Raw genomic sequence first — 19,009 nt, 5'->3', positions numbered from 1 at the left:
AGAAATGTTCTCCCTCTGTTCATTTAAGGAACTCAGTAAGCTCGTCCTGGCAATGTGGTTTGTATAATAACGCACACCGGCCAGCCCTAAATCCACAAACTCACTCCATGTGTGCTGGTGTTTATCGAATTTTGAGGGGGTTGGGGTGATAAGTTAGAAGAAAATCCTTTAGTTCGGATGTTGAAGACAATGACTTTTTTTGTAGCCTTGTTGCGTCCCTTGTGTTTTTTTCTTTCCCCCTTTTTGTTTTTTGTCCTCACACTTTCACGAACCCACGCTGAGTCTTTAAACACTCCTCCCCTCTGCTCCTTCACTGCCTCTCTTCGCTCTCCTCTCTGTGCTCATTTCTGAATGTGAACAGGGAATGGCTAAGACTATGGTCTCAGTGCATAGTTCTGAAGTCGGGCCCCTAGGCTGGAACTCTCTTACTAAGCGTAAATTCTTCTTGCAGAAAGTCTCCAAATTTGGACCCACTTTCAAGCAGCCGGGGAAGAGCGTTAGAGTGGACAAAGGATTCATTCTACCTTTTGGGACTGGACCTCCAGCAACAGAGGTCCCCAAGCCCCGGCAAAGCCACAGTAATGGACATACGTTGAGAGAAGTTGGTCATAGTCCCTGCGATGGATCTCCAGTGAGAGTGAGAAACGTTCAAAGTCAGAGCTCCGGTGAGTCCAATTTTGAAACCTGATTCCTACAAGTCTTTTCTCCCTCCGTGTGTTTCTTGTACGCATGCTTTCTGCGTGTGTGTCATGGAACAAAAAAATCAAGTTCCTCTCTGCAGGTTCAGGAAATGAGCAGTCTGACACCGTGGAGTTGACAGTTTAAATATCCTCCAACATTCCATTGAGCCCAGGGTTGGGTAAGGGTTACTTTAACTGGATTACTTTCAATTACTTTTGGATGACTCCAATACCAAATATGCTAATAAAAGACAAAAGAAACTCAATATGAATAAAATGATGACTGCACAAAATTTAGTCATTTCATTCATATTGAGTTTCTTTTGTCTTTTATTAGCATATTTGGTATTGGAGTCATCCAAAAGTAATTGAAAGTAATCAAGTTAAAGTAACCCTACCCGACCCTGATTGAGCCACACAACCATACACATTGTTTTGTTACTCGGAACAGGCAGCATGGGAGAAGGATTCACTTTTTCAACAGCAAGATGCCGACTATCGGCGGAAGGCAGACGGAATCAAGTTTGCATTTGTTTTCGATATTTTGGTGGATATTCGATATCCTCGAGTTAATGCGTGGCGTTACATAAGTGTAGTGTAGTTGTTTCCATCAGCATCTACACCATGGGTGTCAAACTCATTTTAACTCGAGGGGCCACACGATAGAACAAACATTCTGTCAAGGGCCGGACTAGTAGATTAAATATAAAGAAAAAGAGAGATAAAGAAATAAGAGAAAGAGGGAGGGAAAAGGAGAGAGGGCAGGACAAAGAAAGAAAAAGAGAGAGACAGAGAGAGCATGAGAAACAAAAGAGATAAAACGTTGTGAGAGAGGGGGAAAAGAAAGGGAGAGGAAGAAAAAAATCCAAAGAGAAATAGAAAGACAGAAGGAGAGAAAAGAGAAAAGAGAGCGCGAAGGGTAGGAAGAGAAAAGAGAGGAAAGGAAAAAAGGAGGTTAGAGCAAAAGAGGTTAAAAAGACACAGAGAGTGAGAAAGAAACAAAGAGCAACAAAGGAAGAGAAAAAGAGAGACACAGAGAGTGAAAGAGACAGAGAGTGAAAGAAAGAGAGAGTGGGAGAAAATGGGTGGAAGAGAGAGAGAGAGAGAGAAAGAAATACAAGGACAATGTCTTTGTTCGAGGCACCTGGCTTTGGCAACATCAAGTTGACATATTTCAACCTGCAGCTTGTTGTTCTCTTGCGCTTCTCTGAGTGTTGTCTCGCGGGCCGGATTCAATCCCTTAGCGGGCCTGATCTGGCCCGTGGGCCGCCTGATTGACACCTGTGATCTACACTGTTCTTAGTTGGCACATCTTAGACTTTTACAGTGTCGGTAATAGCAAAGTTATAAGTAAAGGTATTCAAAACAGTGTTATTATTTTTCAGTAACAGGCTAATCTAACACTGTCACAGTTACTGATGGTCAAAAGTAGTGGGTTCATTTGCAAACCTGACACCATTTTCTATACCTTTCAAGACACATTTATTTATATAGCCCTTAATCAAAAAATGTCTCTAAGGACTGCAGAGGATTACAATGACACAATTACCTGATTTTAAACCAACATGCGGGCAAGGAACAACTCAAAACCTCAGCGTGAGGAAAAAGAGAAACCTTGAGAAGGGACCTCACAAGTGGTAATCCCCCTTCCAGGATGACCAGGATAAATTAGATTTAGCATTAGTACACAAACATTGTAAACACTAGGTAACATGTTGAAAATTGGTCCGGAAAGTGTCAACCTCCACGGCTCCATCCCCGTACAAACTGTCATATTTTCCCGTACAAAATACAAAATAATCTTACACCATTTTTTTTTTTTTTTTTTTGGAATGATGCATGATGGGAAATCGCCAGGCGGCAGACGCATGCGCACAGTAGCATCAAACCGCTCGCTTCGTTTGCAACGAAAAAAAACGATACCGAGATAGAGGCTACCGCGGCGAACTCGTTTGACTTGATTGATTTGCCGTTTTGTGATAGTCGGTGTTTACCGGATGGTACCTATAATTGACCAATATGCGTTTTTCCGTACAGATTTTCTTGTACGTCGTATACGTCTTAAAATGCATAACCAATGTACTTTGTACAGCAAAAACGTACAATTTGACAGGTATGTTTTTCAGGGTGGTTATCCGCTCTCCTCGAGTTGTTTACGTCACGTCTTTTCAGATCATGTCACCATTCAAAATTGCGACTACCATGTAGTTAGACAGCGATTACGAATATAGTATTTACTAAGCGCTGAAAGAAAAGGCCAATGAGGGCTGATTCGCAACAGACTCTTGTTGTTCGCGAATGGAACATCTCTTTGAGCCGGCTGTTGGAAGTGAAGGAAGGGTGCCGGCTTCCCACTAATCAACAGCTCTTTTCCTCCGAAACGCCTTTTTTCACATATGATTGGTCAATATGCATTTTGGGGGGGATTCTGTGTTGTTGACTTTAAATATGCTGAGCATAAAAAAGGTTGACATAGTTTTGTATATATTTTTTTTTTGGTAGATTTAAAAATATTTGAATTTTATTTCCTGTGTTTTTCAGTGTTAACGTGTTTATATAAAAATGTTTTTTTTATTCTTTTATTTCTCTTTTTTCATTTTGTTATCATATTTTTACTGTTGTTTTTTCCCATTTTTTCCATTTAATTTATTAAACTGCTGATTATTATTTTGCAATATTTTTTCCCGTTTATTTTTGTTTGCACTTCAAGTGGTGAGGTGCAATCAAATTAGTACAAGGTTCTATAACACAACTGCCAGTTACTTCTTTTCTATTAAACTGACTAAAGTACTGCTCAGAAAATTTCAAATTATTTGACATTAAAACAATTCATCTCATCTCATTAGCTACACCGCTTATCCTCAGTAGGGTCGTGGCGGTGCTAGAGCCCATCCCAGCAATCATCGAGCAGTGGGCAGGGGACACCCTGAACTGGTTGCCAGCCAATCGCAGGGCACACGGGGACAGACAACTCACTCGCTCATTCACACCTAGGGACAATTTTGGACCGGCCAATTCACCTGAAATGCATGTTTTTGGAATGTGGGAGGAAACCGGAGTGCCCGGAGGAAACCCACGCAAGCACGGGGAGAACATACAAACTCCGCACAATAAGGCCGGTAGCTGGATTTGAACCCACGCAGGAGGTTCCCACGACCTCAGAACTGTGCCGCACACGCGGTAACCACTGCGCCGCCGTGCTGCCCATAGTAAAACATAATACATGTAAATATATGAATTAAACAACAAAACAACCTGGAGCTCTTTTTAGTCGGCCAAGCCGAAAAAGCCGGTTCTGTAAAAAGAGTCGGAGTTCCCATCTCTACAACTGACCATTCGAGTTAGATGTGATTTATTAAACTCACTTTATATTGTTACCTGCTGTTTTTCTTTATCATATTGTTTAATGTTTCTTTTTGTTGCATTTCAAGTGTAGGATCAATCTTTTCCTGGCAAAGTGTAATCAATATTACAAGGGTCTATAACACAACTATCTATCTGTTCTTCCTATTTAACTCACTCTAAAACTGCTCAGGAAATTTCAAATTCTTTACCAAGCAACTTCTTTTCAAAGTAACGGAAATAGTTACTTTCCCTGGGAACTACTGTAAAGTCCGGACTATAGGCCGCTACTTTTTTCCCGAACGTTCAACCCTGCGGCTTATTCAGTGATGCAGCCAATTTATGTAATTTTTCTAACAGCCGCCAGCGGCGCTCGAGTGCAAAAGGTAAGATTTAGACCGGTGGAATATATGCGCCGAGGAAGACATGCAAATTGCAAAAAGAAAGGCACCCGACGCAGCTTTCAAGCTAAAGGCAATCGAGCAGTCCGATAAAGGAGGGAACAGAGCTACTGCACGTAAACTTTACTTTGCGAGCGCGTTGGTAGCGTGTTTTCGAATAAGGGAGCGTGGGGCGACGTCTATATGGTAAAGTCTCTTGCAAATACTGGGGAAGACGACTTTGAAGACATCGTTATAAGGAGGAAGATGAGGACGTTGTACCGTGATTTCTACAAGTACGGCATATTTTTTTAACAGACCTGTTTACTGTGTTGCGAGCGTGTTTCTAGTAGCGTTTTGCTACCCTTCACAGGCACGGTTTGGGATGAAAGTTATAATATTATTATTAAAGCTTTGAAAACTCTCGGTGTACCGTCTTTCTTTGTAAATATGTGTAACCATGTATAATATGTATTTGCAACTGTATATTTTTGTAATGTATTTATTTTAGAGACTTATTCTGATATGTTTTGTACGGGCGAATCGAAAAGAAGGGACGAAAACCACGGGGGCTGACGGGAAGTGGAGTAAACGTGAGACGTGTTTGTGGAGGCGGCGGACAATAGTGGATATATATTTTTCCCACCCTTACCTTTGGAAATATACAACTGAGGTACTTGTTTGCATGAAGTAGTGAGTAACTATAACTACTTATTTCTTTAAAGTGACAATGCCAACAATGGACATATACGACTTATTATCAAACAGTTTGCGCTGACAAATTTGCTGATCAGTGTTTTTTCAGTCTAGAGTGAATGCTACTCTCTTTATTGCCGAACAGAGTTTTAAGTGATGAACTGAGACGGCCCCCGAGCTTCGGCACCAGCATGTCCCCTGCTTGGAGTTCCATAACATGTAATTTGACTCTTGAGTGTGTAACTTGGCCCTTGTCTGCCATGATGATATGCCGGAGGCTGTGGAAATGGCTTCTGTCGTGCATTTGTAAAATGAAACGTATTTATCATAAAGCTCACATTGTGATAGACAATGGGCATGACTGTCTTGGTCTTGCTGGGCCAAAGGAAGGAACTGCGGCCTCTTATACCCCAAAAGGGACCCAAGCAATAGGTTCTCTTGTGTGTGTGTGTGTGCCAACACTCAGAATGTGTCAAAGTAATAAGAACTGAACTTTTTCCATTTTTATTGAAAACTTTCTTATTTCATATCTGCTGATATATATAGTCAGTATATCATATACCGTAAATTCCGGACTATAGAGCGCATATAAGCCGCACCCACCACATTTTAAGAGGAAAACCCATTTTGTACTTACACAAGATGCACCTGTATATAAGCCGCACGCGGCCACATTAAAAAATGTAACACAAACACAAAATTAACCCAAACCGGGCTTTAAGTCCCGTGATTGAAACTAAATGTCCTTCATTAAAGTAGAGTCCTAAAATCACAGCCGGCAAAATGAACGGAAAATGATACCGGTACTTAAGGTTTGATGCAGACCTGCAGAGTCCGGGTCCCGTTGAAAGTAATCCAAGGAAAAAAGTGTATAATTCCAAAGGTAAGGGTGGGAAAAATATATATATCCACTATTGTCCGCCGCGTCCACAAACAGGTCTCACCTTTACCCCACTTCCCGTCAGTCCGCGTTTGTTCCGTCCCTTCTTTTTCATTCGCCCGTGCAAAACATAACAGAATAAGAGTCTAAAATAAATACAAATAAATACATTACAAAAATATACAGTTGCAAATACATATTATACATGGTTACACATATTTACAAAGAAAGACGGTACACCGAAAGAGTTTTCAAAGCTTTAATAATAATAATATAACTTTCATCCCAAACGGTGCCTGTGATAGGGCAGTTAATGGTGGCAACACGTTAGCAACACGCTCGCAACACAGTAAACGGGTCTGTTAAAAAAACATACCGTACTTGTAAAAATCACGGTAAACCGTCCTCATCTTCCTTATGTGCTGCGTCATGTGCCTTTCTTTTTGCATTTTGCATGATGAGTGTATGTTTTCGCTAATTTAATTCATGCACAAGCTAAGAAGATGCAGTCTTCTTCGGCGCATATAATCCACCGGTCTAAATCTTACCTTTTGTACTCGAGCGCCGCTGGCGGCCGTTAGAAAAATGACATAAATTGGCCGCATCACTGAATAAGCCGCAGGGTTGAAATTTTGTGAAAAAAGTAGCGGCTTATAGTCCGGAATTTACTGTAGATATTTTTTTAAACTAATGAAAGATATTAAGCAATTCGTCGTTTTTTCCCTTGATCATTTTCCATGACCTTTTTGACTAAACTTTTCTCAAGTATTTTTTAAATTGTAATTATATATTGTGTACATCATTTTTTTCTTATTTTTAAGTCTTCAGGTACTTCAAAAACTCTATAAATGCAGTCCATTAACATAACTACATCTCAAATTTATTTTTATTATTTTTTATTATTTTTATCATTATTGCAGTCTCTATGGTTAGTTAAATCTTCGTTTTCCATGACATAATATATGGTGTCATATAATATAACGTATTATATAATGTGTATGATCTGGCTAAACATTAAATATATAAAGTATATTGTATATTACCGTATTTTCCGGACTAACAGGCGCACCCAAAATTCCCAAATTGGCCTGAAATTTGAATGTGCGCCCTATAGTCCAGTGCGCCTAATGTTTGGGGCAAAAAAATTGAAAGGCATATTTGTGCAGGTAGTCATCAGTTGATATTTATCACAGTTGTATGACAATGCTGGCAACAGGGTTTAAAACCGGATTGGAGTGCCGAATCCTAACCACTAGAGACATAGATGTCGTAGGAAAAGGGAATGGGTCTTATCTATCACACTCTTTACCGATACAAGTATAAGTTATTAAAAATCGGTATCAAATTTTGTTTCACTATTTCTTAGCTCCAACTAAGCATTGTAAGAGACAAACGTTGTTGAATATGTGCAGCCATCTTTCAGGACGGTCAAAGTATTTCCCACGATGCCTTTCCCTTCATTCAGTTTAGAATCTCATGCGCTTCATAAAGACTTTGTGAGTCGGCGATACATTACTGTATTTAAGTGGTCCCAAGTTTTTTTGGTTTAAAGTTTAACAATATTCCTGTGGCCTGGGACAATAATCACAATAAGAACACAATAATGTTTTAAACATACCGAGTGTTCCCTTTCTTAGTTTTCAACAAACTCACTACAAATGCTGGAGCCTGTATAGAAAGTTTGTTCTTTGGTTTCTTTGAGTAATATTTAGAACAAGGACATCAAACATACACCCCACGGGCCCGTTGGGTGATTTAGTGTCACAAGTCAGAAACGGAGACAGGACCCAATAGCGTTTGTTTTTACTCAGTTTTATTGAGAAAAGAGAGCAGTGCTTGCTTCCACGATCCGATGATCGTCAGACACGGGTAGTTGATGGCAGGAACGCGGAAGTGGCACTTCCGTGTCGAGCGAAGATAGTCGTGGGCGGGAAAGCTGGTCGATAGCCGGGACGGGGGAGCAAGGGCGGTAACGAGTCCAGAAAAAAAGTCGGGAACAAGTATCAGGCAGGAAACAGGGCAAAACAGTTCGATGGCCGGAACGGAAGAACAGGGCAGAAGCGGATCCAGAAAACGGTCGGCAACAGGTATCAGGCAGAAAACAGGGCAGGAGAATGTCGGAAGATACAGAGCTTGCCTAGCTGAAAGCGTAGGTTTGCAGGACAGTCTGACAGCTTCCTTTTGGAAGCCGGGGGTTTAAAAAGAGTCAGGGAACCAATCAGCAACCAGGGCTGTTGGCGCCAATGAGGCATTCGCAGGTGCCCCGAATCAGCAATCATGACATTTAGTCCGGCCCACAATAAATTTATTGCCTTGAAATTGTTTTTATTAATTTCAAATCAGTACGACAATTAAGGCAAAAATTATATTTTTTCACAGCTCCTACTCGAGTTTGCATAGCGCGGTGATTTGGTTCAGGTGTAAAACTGCATTCACACAACTGTTAAAATAAACCAGTTAACACATTAATGCCAAACAAAAATACAAAAAAATCCTATCGTTTGTGTATAAACGTGTTAGAAAAAAATCCCTTGTCATGCATTATTATAATATGTCAGGTAGGCTACTAAAGTAGGCTGAAGGAAAAAGCATAATATTGAAAAATTATGGTAAGTAAATTCTTTTACAAGCAGCACGGCGGCGCAGTGGTTAGCGCGTATGCGGCACAGTTCTGAGGTCATAAGATCAAACCTTATGTTTGGAGTTTGCATGTTCTCCCCGTGATTGCGTGGGTTTCCTCCCACATTCCAAAAACATGCATATTAGGTTAATTGGCCGGTCCAAAATTGTCCCTAGGTGTGAATGAGCGAGCGTATTGTCTGTCCCTGTGTGGCCTGGGACTGGCTGGCAACCGGTTCAGGGTGTCCCCTGCCCACTGCCCGAAGACAGCTGCGATGGGCTCCAGCACAACCGCGACCCTACTGAGGATAAACGGTGCAGATAATGGATGGACATTATTTTACTGATCTGGCCCACATACCAGAGCCAAGCTGAGTTTGACAATCCCTGATTTAGAACATTCATGTGTACGGGGTTTTATTGTACAGAGGAACCTCGGTTCTCGACCATAATCCGTTCCAGAACCCTGTTCGATAATCGATTTGTTCAATCACCGAAATTGATTTTCCCATTAAAAACAATGTAAATCGTTTTAATCCGTTCCAACACCCTGAATGTTTACCATGAATGTTTAACGTAAACATGAAGCTAACCCAGGCTAAACGTACGTTCGCGTTATCGTAATCTTCCGTACGAAAGATTAGGCTAACATGAACGTGTAAAAATAAAAAAATCAGGTCGTTTACAAGTCATTTAGCACCACAAGTGGCTAGCGCTTCATTGGAAAGGGGGCTCCGTTCCAACACCCTGAATTTTGGGCTCAGTTCCAACACCCTGGATGTTTACCTGAATGTTCAACGTAATCATAGAGCTAACCCAGGCTAATCGTACGTTCACGTTATCGTAATCTTCCGTACGAAAGATTACGCTAACACGAACGAAGAATTATGAATAGGATTTCTTACCTTTGTGGTGGTCAGCAGAAGGGGCATGCTGTATTCCCTAGAGATCGGAAACTCGCACACCTCTTTCATATTTAGATATTATGTCTTTCTTAAAGGCAATAGTTGTACGAACAACTTTTTTTTTTTTCACCTGTCCTGCTTGCACCGACCTTCTTCGGAGGCAGAGTTGGGGGCTAAAACACTCCGTTCACTGATATTAAAAGCGAAAGCAAAAAGAGGCTAGTGCGCACGTGATAACAGTTGGTCACGAGGGGTGGGGGCGATCTACATGATCTACACCGGTACGCCGCTCAGCATCGCACCCTAGCGTAGGCACTCAGGCATTACCGGCGTTCGAACTCCGAATTTTTGACCGAACAGCGAAGCAAGAATTTCTCGAAATTTTTGGTCGAACACCGATTTGTTCGAACTGAGAGGCGTTCGAAAACCCAGGTTCCACCGTATTCAAATCTTCGGAATGCCAATCAAAGTGTTGGAGGATTTCTGATAAACTGCGTTTGCAGGTATCCTCAAACCTCACACCGCACCTGGCCTGCAGGCTTCACCGGCATCCTCCGGCAAATCTACGTCTGTGGTGAATGGGAGAGCAGCGTTTAACGCTGCATCCAAGCTTCCTGTTAAAGAATCATCTTCAAATCTGAATTTTCCATCCCACGGATGCAATGAGAATAACGGGCCGGCGGGTAAAGGTGAGCTACAGATGCTTACAAACGATTTCCTGCATGTGCACGCATGAGTTTGTGTAGTTGCGGGTGTGTCTTTGTGCTCCCGTGAAAGCGCTGACGTCAACACTCGGCGTTCCTCTGGTGAGTTCAAGGGGCACATCTGGTCAGGATATTGAGAACACAGGCACATGTGGAAAACTGTTGATCACTCTCAGGACATCGAAGGAACATGATCTGCCAACACTTAAGATCATGAGTTTGTTAACTTTTCAGTAAACCTGACTAATGTGAGATACTTGAAATCTCCAACCTCGAGTATGGAATCACCAGTCTTTGGCAAGGCATTTTATTCTGTAGAAAAAACTCAGATCACAAACATGAAACAATCGTCATGTCATTCCAAAATGCAACACATTTGCATTCAAAAATACTGTCAGAACCAGCACAAATGGTCGACCCAATCGCGTAACGTTTACTCTCGAGTTTATTGAAAAATAGAGGAAAGGCAGCGCCTGTGATCCTGTGCTCGCTGGACGCGGGAAGCAAGCCACTCACGGAATCGGAACGTGTCCCGAATGTGGAAGTGGATCTTCCGGAGCGGGAGATTGTAGCGTAGTAGACAGAAAAACAGGTTGTTAGCCGGGACCGCAGATCAGAACGTGGTCGGTGTCTAAAAACGGGTCGTAGCAGGAGACAAACGGGGAAATCAGGAACAGTCGGGTGGAAAACGGTTGAAAAAACGGGACCGACGGGAGTCAGAGTCAAAAATGCTTGGCCTGTGAAAACAGAGGTTCGCTGACGGACTGGCAACAGGCAAGTGAAAGGACTGAGCTTAAATAGAACGGGGACCAATCAGGTAGTCAGCAGCAGCTGGCGCCAAACAAGCGGGCACGGGTGAGTGAATTGAGTAATCATGACAAATACTAAAAGATATTAAGGAATATATTGCAATGGTCAGTAAATGTTACTTTTATAGAGCAAGTGCAGGGAATTATATATGGAATCACTCCATTCTGAGGAAAATTATATGGAATCAGTGCATTTTGAGTAGAAAATAAGGACACACTTAATCAATTTACTTTCCTTAATTTAGCACCAGGCTTAGATTAAGTCTGTTCGTTAGTCAGCAATTAAAAACACTGCAGTTTTCACACCTTGGAAGTCTGCGGGACTAAGTAGATTGGCAAGAATCATGGCTCTAACAAGAGAGATGTCTCTTGAGACAGAACACAGGATCGTCGAGCTTCTAGAAGAAGGTAACTCTACTCGTATGGTTGCCAAAGATGTGGGCTGTTCATTGTCAGCTGTATCGAAGATTTGGTACAAACAGCATGTCAGAACCAGAACCCAGAGGAGGACCTAGATGCCTAACGTTTTCACACAAGCTTTATTTTACTGGAATGGGGCAGTCATGCGCGTGAACACAAACGCCAGGGATTAGGCGACTGCTGGGCGGAAGAAGTAAGACAGAAGTCCCGTGTGGAAAAACAGGAAGCCAGAGACCGACGAGATCAATACCAGATACACGAGCGGATATCGGACAGACGGGGTAGATACAGGACAGGACGGGACAGCCAGGATCTATACCAGATACAAAAGCAGATACTGGACAGATGGGGTGGTTACCGGACAGGACAGGACAGCGAGGATCGATACCAGATACACGAGCAGATACCGGACAGACGGGGTAGATACAGGACAGGACAGCCAGGATCGATACCAGATACACGAGCAGATACCGGACAGACAGGACGATACAGACTGGATCGATACCGGATACTGAAATGAAATGAAATGATCTGCATTTATATAGCGCTTTTCAAGTCAATGACTTCCCAAAGCGCTTTACATTGTGCTCCACATTTCCCAATAGCGGCCGTGATCTGTGCAGCCATGTAAGGCGCTAACCTGTTTATTGGGGGTAATTGGCGGTTCAATGTCTTACCCAAGGACACTTCGACATGTAACACGGACAAGCCGGGATTCAAACTAGGATCCCTTAATCCTAAAACGATCGCTCTACCTCCTGAGCTACTGCCGCCCAACGGATACTGGAGACTAGGGTCAGATATCAGATAGGACGAGACAGACGGGATCAACACCAGATACTGTATCAAGATTTCAGACAGTACGAGACAGACGGGATCGATACCAGACACTTGAGACTGGAGTCAGATATCAAACAGGACAAGATAGACAGGATCGATACCGGACAGGATTCACAAGCAGGATACCGGACAGAGTCAAAACACACGTCTTGTGGGTTCAGAGGTTCGTTGGCGGACTGACAAGGGGTGAGTGAGAGCACTAAGCTTAAAAAGGAAGGAAGCCAGTCAGGCAACGAGCTGCAGCTGGGGCCAAACTGGCGGAGCCAAGCGAGGGCAATGGGCAACCGTGACACAGTATGGGAAGGTTGTTATAGTCAAGCATACTGGTACGCCAAGGAAGATACGTAGCCGTCAAGACAAACAACTAAAGCCCATGTTTTTTTTCTACTTCTATTAGAAAAGGCGTCATTTGTGGTACGGACACTATGTACGCGATCAAGTTATTGATTAAAGAAATTGCTTTCTTGAGAATTTTGATAATAACCATGTTAAGTGTTGGCAGATCATGTTCCTTCGATGTCCTGAGAGGCGTTCGAAAACCCAGGTTCCACTGTATTCAAATCTTCTGAATGCCAATCAAAGTGTTCCAGTTTCAACAGCACTTGTGTTCCTGCTGTTCCAAAGTCTCACCTACCTTTGTGTATTTTAGGGTGCAGCTCCTCCCATCCTGCCATCGTAAATGTTGTGTAAAATTAAGCTGAGAGTAAGAATTACAATAGAGCAACGATCAAAAAAGGGACAAAAGTACACAGTTTATGGTAATGCCGAACAAAAATGGTGTTACTTTTCTCAAATTCTGAGCATTTCATTTGTTTTGTCCAATTCAAGAGAGAGTAGAATGTCTATTATTCATATAAAGGGATGGAGAGAACTCTGCCATGAATGAGGCCTTTGAAAATTCACAGTTCTGGGAAAGCTTGATCTGAAAAGTCATCAATCGGTCTATTCACTGCAAAATGGCTGATATTTGCAACGTCTTGTCTGTCATTAGATTAATTGCAAAGTAATTATACGTTTCACTTTGGCAAAAAGTGGAATGTTTTTTTTTAACATTGTGCAGAATTTCGATTTTTTTTGTTTAGTTTTTGTTTGTGTTGAAGAAATATCATTATGGAAAAGAATATTAGGCATCTGAGATTTTTTCTTTTCTTTTTTAAGGCAGTCTGTTCTGCCTTCCAAGATCCGAGTTGTGTTAAGTCATAGAGAAAGGTTGTGTGAAAATTTTAGTATAGGAATGAATGCTTTCAAAAAATAAGATCTCATTCTTGCTCTTTGATTTTTTTTTTTTTTTTAACAAATATTTTTATTTACATTTTCCCTTTACCGGTGGTACAGAAAATTGAAGGAGATGGTAAACTATAAAGCAATTTGTAAGTATGCTGCATCTGAAATTTTTAACCCTCAACTATTGCGGCTGAAAGCATAGTCTGTTTCAGACAAACATTAAATACTAGTGTGTGGCACAGTTGTGAGGTCATGAGATTGCATGTTCTCCCCATGCTTGCGTGGGTTTCCTCCGGGCACTCCGGTTTCCTCCCATTAATTGGCCGGTCCAAATTGTCCTTAGGTGTGAATGTGCGAGAGAATTGTCTGTCTCTGTGTGCCCTGCTACTGGCATACTATGTTTTGACTATGTTAATACCAGGTTAATTCTTAGAAATAGAAGAGAGCGAGAAAAGACAGAAAGAAAAAGAAAGCAAGAGAGAAAGAAAGGAAGAGGAAGAGGGAGAGAGAGTGAAAGAAAGTGAGAGAGAGAAAAGAAAAAAAGAAAGGGAGAGAGAGAGGAACAAAGAAAAGACAGAGAGACAGTAAGAATGAGAGTAAGAGAGTCGGATAAAAAAAGAGGAAGACAAAAACAAGAAAGACAAAAAGACAGATGAAATCAAGAAAGAAAAAGATAGCAAGAGAGAGAGATAATAAGGAAGGGAAGAAGGAAAGAGAACACATAAGATAAGTAGGAAGTAGCGTTAATTTTACTCAGTCAACAACAAACAAAAATCATTTTACTAGAAATTCCCAGTGAGCAAGCAGGAACAGGTGGCGGGCACCACAGCTGTCCTCAAGGGGCACCCAGGTGCCCGCAGGCACCGGGTTCAAGACCCCTGATCTAGGTAGTGCGTTTCATCCAATTTTTGACCCAAATGTATTTAGAGTGTTAAAAACGACCCAAATCGTTTTCCGGTTATTTCCACTGTATTTGGTGCTTTACTACAAATCTCCTATTCCTATTTATTTATTTATTTTAAATGACTTTGTTTGTTGTAAGAATTGGTGTGAAATACTCATTAACATTTATCTAAAGATGTCTCCTTGAGTTCCAAATGTACAAACTTGACAAAAAGCTTCATTTCAATTATTTTTGTATTTTTCAGCTTCTACCAAATCTTCATGTACCAGGCCAAAGTCGGAGGAAAGGCCCGGCAGGTGTAATGTTCCTGTAGGCAGTCAGAGTTTGAAAAAATTCTCGGGTCCTACTGGTTCTTGCGACCCCGTTTCCAGTTTCAACAGCAATCGTGTTCCTGCTGTTCCAAAGTCTCCCGCAATCAGAAGCAAAGCTCTGTCACCGTCGTCTCGACCGACTGCTACAGGTAGGCTCGTTTTTGTGAAAACACATTCCCAAATAAATCATCCGCGTGAACGATACAAAATGTTGACCGGTTTGAAAAATGTTAACTTATTTTTATACATCTTAAAAATATTGCAAAACAGACATATTATGCACATATCATAGTTAGGGCAGACAAGTGGGAGCTTGATGCCGGAGGCTTCTGGCTCAAGCTCCCATACCTTGTCTTTTTAATGCACGGTTCAGGACACTCAAAAATGGTGGTCCTGCTGCCTGGGTGCAGACCCCCTTAGGTCCGAAGATTATTGTATGACGGACAACACACACCACACAACAGTCAGTTTCACCATTGGCACCCAAGAGAACTATTGTTATCATAATAGATACTCTAACTATATAATATGCTGAAAATGTATGATGATGATGATGGTAAAATAAGTGATGGAAGTAGTGATGGTGATGATGATGATAATGAAGAGACTATGTATTTTATAGGAAGGAAATACACAGATCTAGCTGTAAGACACAATTATTAAGGAAGTCAAAGGGGTAGGATTTAGTGAGCATATGCTTTTTCCCACTCCTGTTCCTACATGTTACGTTATCAATTTGTATATTTTTTGATTTGTATTTTGGTTTTGTTTTGTTTACGCATGTTCCAAATACATGGTTCATTCATTTATTTTTAACAAATTGAAGTAAATGCAATTAAGTTTCAAGAACTGGAACAGGACCCAAATACGTTTCTCACACAAGCCTTTTATTTTACGGGAAATGGGGAGTCATGCATGTTAGGCAGCAGTCTGGCGTGGAATGACAGGAAGCCAGAGACCGACGAGATCGATACCAGACAGGACGGGACAGACAGGATTGATATCAAAACAGGATATCGAAATTAAACAGGACAAACTAGACGGGAACAAAACTGGAAACCGATATTAAACAGGACAAAATGAACGTGAACAATACCAGACAGGAAATACCAACAGGAAACAGGACCGAGTCAAAACCCACGTCTTGCGGGAAAGAGGTTAATTGACGGACTGACAAAAGGTGATTGTGAACACTGAGCTTAAGTAGAAGGAAAGCTAATCTGTCAACGAGCCGCAGCTGGTGCCACACGGGCGGGGCCAATTGGGCGCCATGGCAACCGTGACATTAAGCCAATGATTTATGTTTATAACTATGGTTATTTGCTTTATTTTATTTTCCATATTAATAAATACCAGAGCTGCCATACCTTTAAAATCATATTTCATTATGCATTAAGACCACATACTGAAACATTTATGAATACAAGGGCCTCTTAGATTTTTATCGAAAATTACTACTCATTCCAAAGCTATTTTTGTTTTACTTTGTGATAAGTTTATTTTCTTTTCAAAAGCTACAAACTGAAACTTTGTTTTAAACAAAATCCACCAAAGCTTTTTACAAGTTTTGTTTAGAATTTGCCATATATGATCACTTTTATGTTTTCTTTTTTCTTTTTTAGTTTATATTATAATATTTAATATTATAATTTACATTTTTGGATGATTGGTTGGTTGGATCCCTTGGTCACGGTTGCCATGGCGCCCAAGTGGCCCCGCCCGTGTGGCGCAAGCTGCGGCTAATTGACAGATTGGCTTTCCGTCTTTTTAAGCTCAGTGCTCTCATTTTTCCTTTTGTCAGTCCGTCAACGAACCTCTGCCCCGCAAGACGTGGATTCTGACTCGGTCCTGTTTTCTTGTTGGTATTTCCTGTCCGCTATTGTTCCCGTTCATTTCGTCCTGTTAAAATATCGGTTTCCTGTTTCGTTCCCGTCTATTTTTGTCCTGTTTATTATTCTCTCCAGTTTTCGTTCCCGTCTAGTTTGTCCTGTTTATTTCGATATCCTGTCTCATTATCAATCCTGTCTGTCCCGTCCTGTCCGGTATCGACCCCATCTGTCCGATATCTACTCAGGCAATTGGAAACGATCTCGTCGGTCTCTGGCTTCCTGTCTTTTCACGCCAGACCGCTGCCTAACGTGCATGACTCCCCAGTTCCCCTAAAATAAAAGTCTTGTGTGAGAACATCACGCGATTGGGTTCTTATCCGGTTCTGGTTCATAACACCCTTAACCACTAGGGTTTTTTGAATGGTTTGTTGGTAGGATCCCTTAACAGCTAGGGTGGTAGGGGCACCATTTCCTGCGATGTGTATTGGGCAAGTACAGCCTGGTGTCGCCCACTCCTCTCCAGGCCAACATATGTTTCCACACGGTCTCAAACCGGGGACTTTTCGCTGATTAGGGGACCTGGAAAGCTTTTATGACAAAATCTAAAATTGTGGCTGTATTCTGTGGCCTTCCTATAGGTCTTAGGATCCCTACAGTCAACAACCCCAACAACGCCACCAAGACAGCAACAGCTAACCAAACATCCAAGAAATCTTCAACCGTCTATCAGCAAGCATCCCATGTTCCCTTGCAAAGAAACGCCTCGGCAAGACTGAATGGAACAGGTAAGAACTAAAAGGTTGACCGATTATCTATCAGCCCCTATATTTAAGAATTTGACAGTTATCGGTATTGGCATTCGTGTTTGTTCGACGGAACGAATTAATATATTTCAAACTTGGTTGTTCAGGTTCAGATAAAGCAGAATCTTGTTCTTTCCCATGCTTATCTCTCTCCTCTGATGCGCCTTCTGATTGGGCAAGAGATTAGGGGTGGAGCCACTGAAGCAGGAACAATACCTCGCCCCGACATGCCTGTGTCTGTAATAGAAAGACAGAGATAGCGTAGTTAAAAAGAAAAAGCGTAGTTACCTTGTTTTAGAGAGGCATGTTCAGGTGGACACTGGCAAATTAGCTCTTATCATAACATTAGTTCTTCAATCGTGTGTGTTTGTGATTGAAAGAGAGCATATAAAGTATGCAAAAATGAAAGGCTGAGTGATGAGCTATTACCATAACATTAGTTTGTCACTCTGGCTCACGAGCTCTGTTGGAATTTCGATACACTTTTTTTAAGTGAATTTAAGTCATACTCTGGCTCACGAGCTCTGTTGGAATTTCGATACACTTTTTTTAAGTGAATTTAAGTCATGTTGGTTTTATTGACAGTTTTATCTATATACTGTAAAATAAATCATGGAGTTATTTAAGTTTTTGTGAACCTTTATAAGAGTTGCTGGTCAGTCAAGTCAAGCCATGTTTTTTAGTATAGCCCTTAATCACAAAAAGTCTTAAAGGTATAAGCCTGTTAGTTTTTAGTTTAAATGAAAGATTAGTCATGCTAGTTGTGTTGAAATTCTAATGTATTTACTGTAAAATGTTTCAAAGTGCCATTAACTTTTTATTTTAATTAACAAATATTTAAATATTTAATTAATAGATATTATTTTTTTGCTTTGTGTCAAGAACCGGAAAAGGATTAGGACCCAAATGCATGACGTTTCTCACACAAGCCTTTTATTTTACGGGAAATGGGGAGTCATGCACGTTAGGCTGCAGTCTGGCGTGGAAAGACAGGAAGCCAGAGGCCAACAAGATCGATCCCAATTGCCCGAGCAGATACCAGACAGATGGGGTCGAGACCGGACAGGACGGGACAGACAGGATCGATATCAAAACAGGATATAGAAAATAAACAGGACAAACTAGACGGGAACGAAACTGGAAACGAAAATATTAAACAGGACAAAATAAACGGGACCAATACCGGACAGGAAATACCAACAAGAAAAAGGGTCGAGTCGAAACCCACGTCTTGCGGGGAAGAGGTTCTTTGACTGACTGACAAAGGAAGAGTGGGAGCACTGAGCTTAAATAGACGGAAAGCCAATCTGTCAACATGCCACAGCTAGCGCCACATGAGTGGGGCCAATTGGGCGCCATGGCAACCGTGGCACTTTGTACATTATTACAAATTCCTTACGTCAATTTTTAAGCTTTTACACCAAATAAATTTTGGTTCTAAATACAGACGCTCCCCTACTTACGGCCATTCGACTTATGCAAAACGGTAGATACAAGCACTTTTTTCGGGATGTCGAAAAATATCCGGACATTGCTGTAAGTTAGATTTTGTATTGTGTGCACCTTTTTCCGAGTACAGGGCATTACTGTAGTGCTTCTTTCCGCCACGTGGTCTATGAGAGGTCACCCATCATCCATCCGGTAGAAAAAAAATCAGTGTAAA

General features: G+C 41.5%; 1 protein-coding gene across 5 annotated transcripts in view; it reads left to right on the top strand.

Annotated features, from left to right (window-relative positions):
• LOC148360733 (uncharacterized) overlaps window positions 1-19,009 on the top strand; it is a 125,574-nt gene that overhangs the window by 35,786 nt on the left and 70,779 nt on the right. For all 5 annotated transcript variants that reach the window (XM_088341633.1, XM_088341636.1, XM_088341634.1 and 2 more), the window contains 4 exons: window positions 452-665; window positions 10,006-10,191; window positions 14,648-14,863; window positions 17,182-17,328. In XM_088341633.1, the coding sequence (XP_088197759.1) occupies window positions 452-665; window positions 10,006-10,191; window positions 14,648-14,863; window positions 17,182-17,328 (763 nt within the window). The remainder of the gene's footprint in view (window positions 1-451; window positions 666-10,005; window positions 10,192-14,647; window positions 14,864-17,181; window positions 17,329-19,009) is intronic.

The sequence above is a fragment of the Urocampus carinirostris genome, chromosome 8, assembly GCF_059441175.1.
Source record: "Urocampus carinirostris isolate Australia breed hairy pipefish chromosome 8, RoL_Ucar_1.0, whole genome shotgun sequence".
Lineage (NCBI taxonomy): Eukaryota > Metazoa > Chordata > Actinopteri > Syngnathiformes > Syngnathidae > Urocampus > Urocampus carinirostris.
Note: the sequence above shows the minus strand (reverse complement) of the source record. Positions and strands in the feature narration are given on the sequence as shown.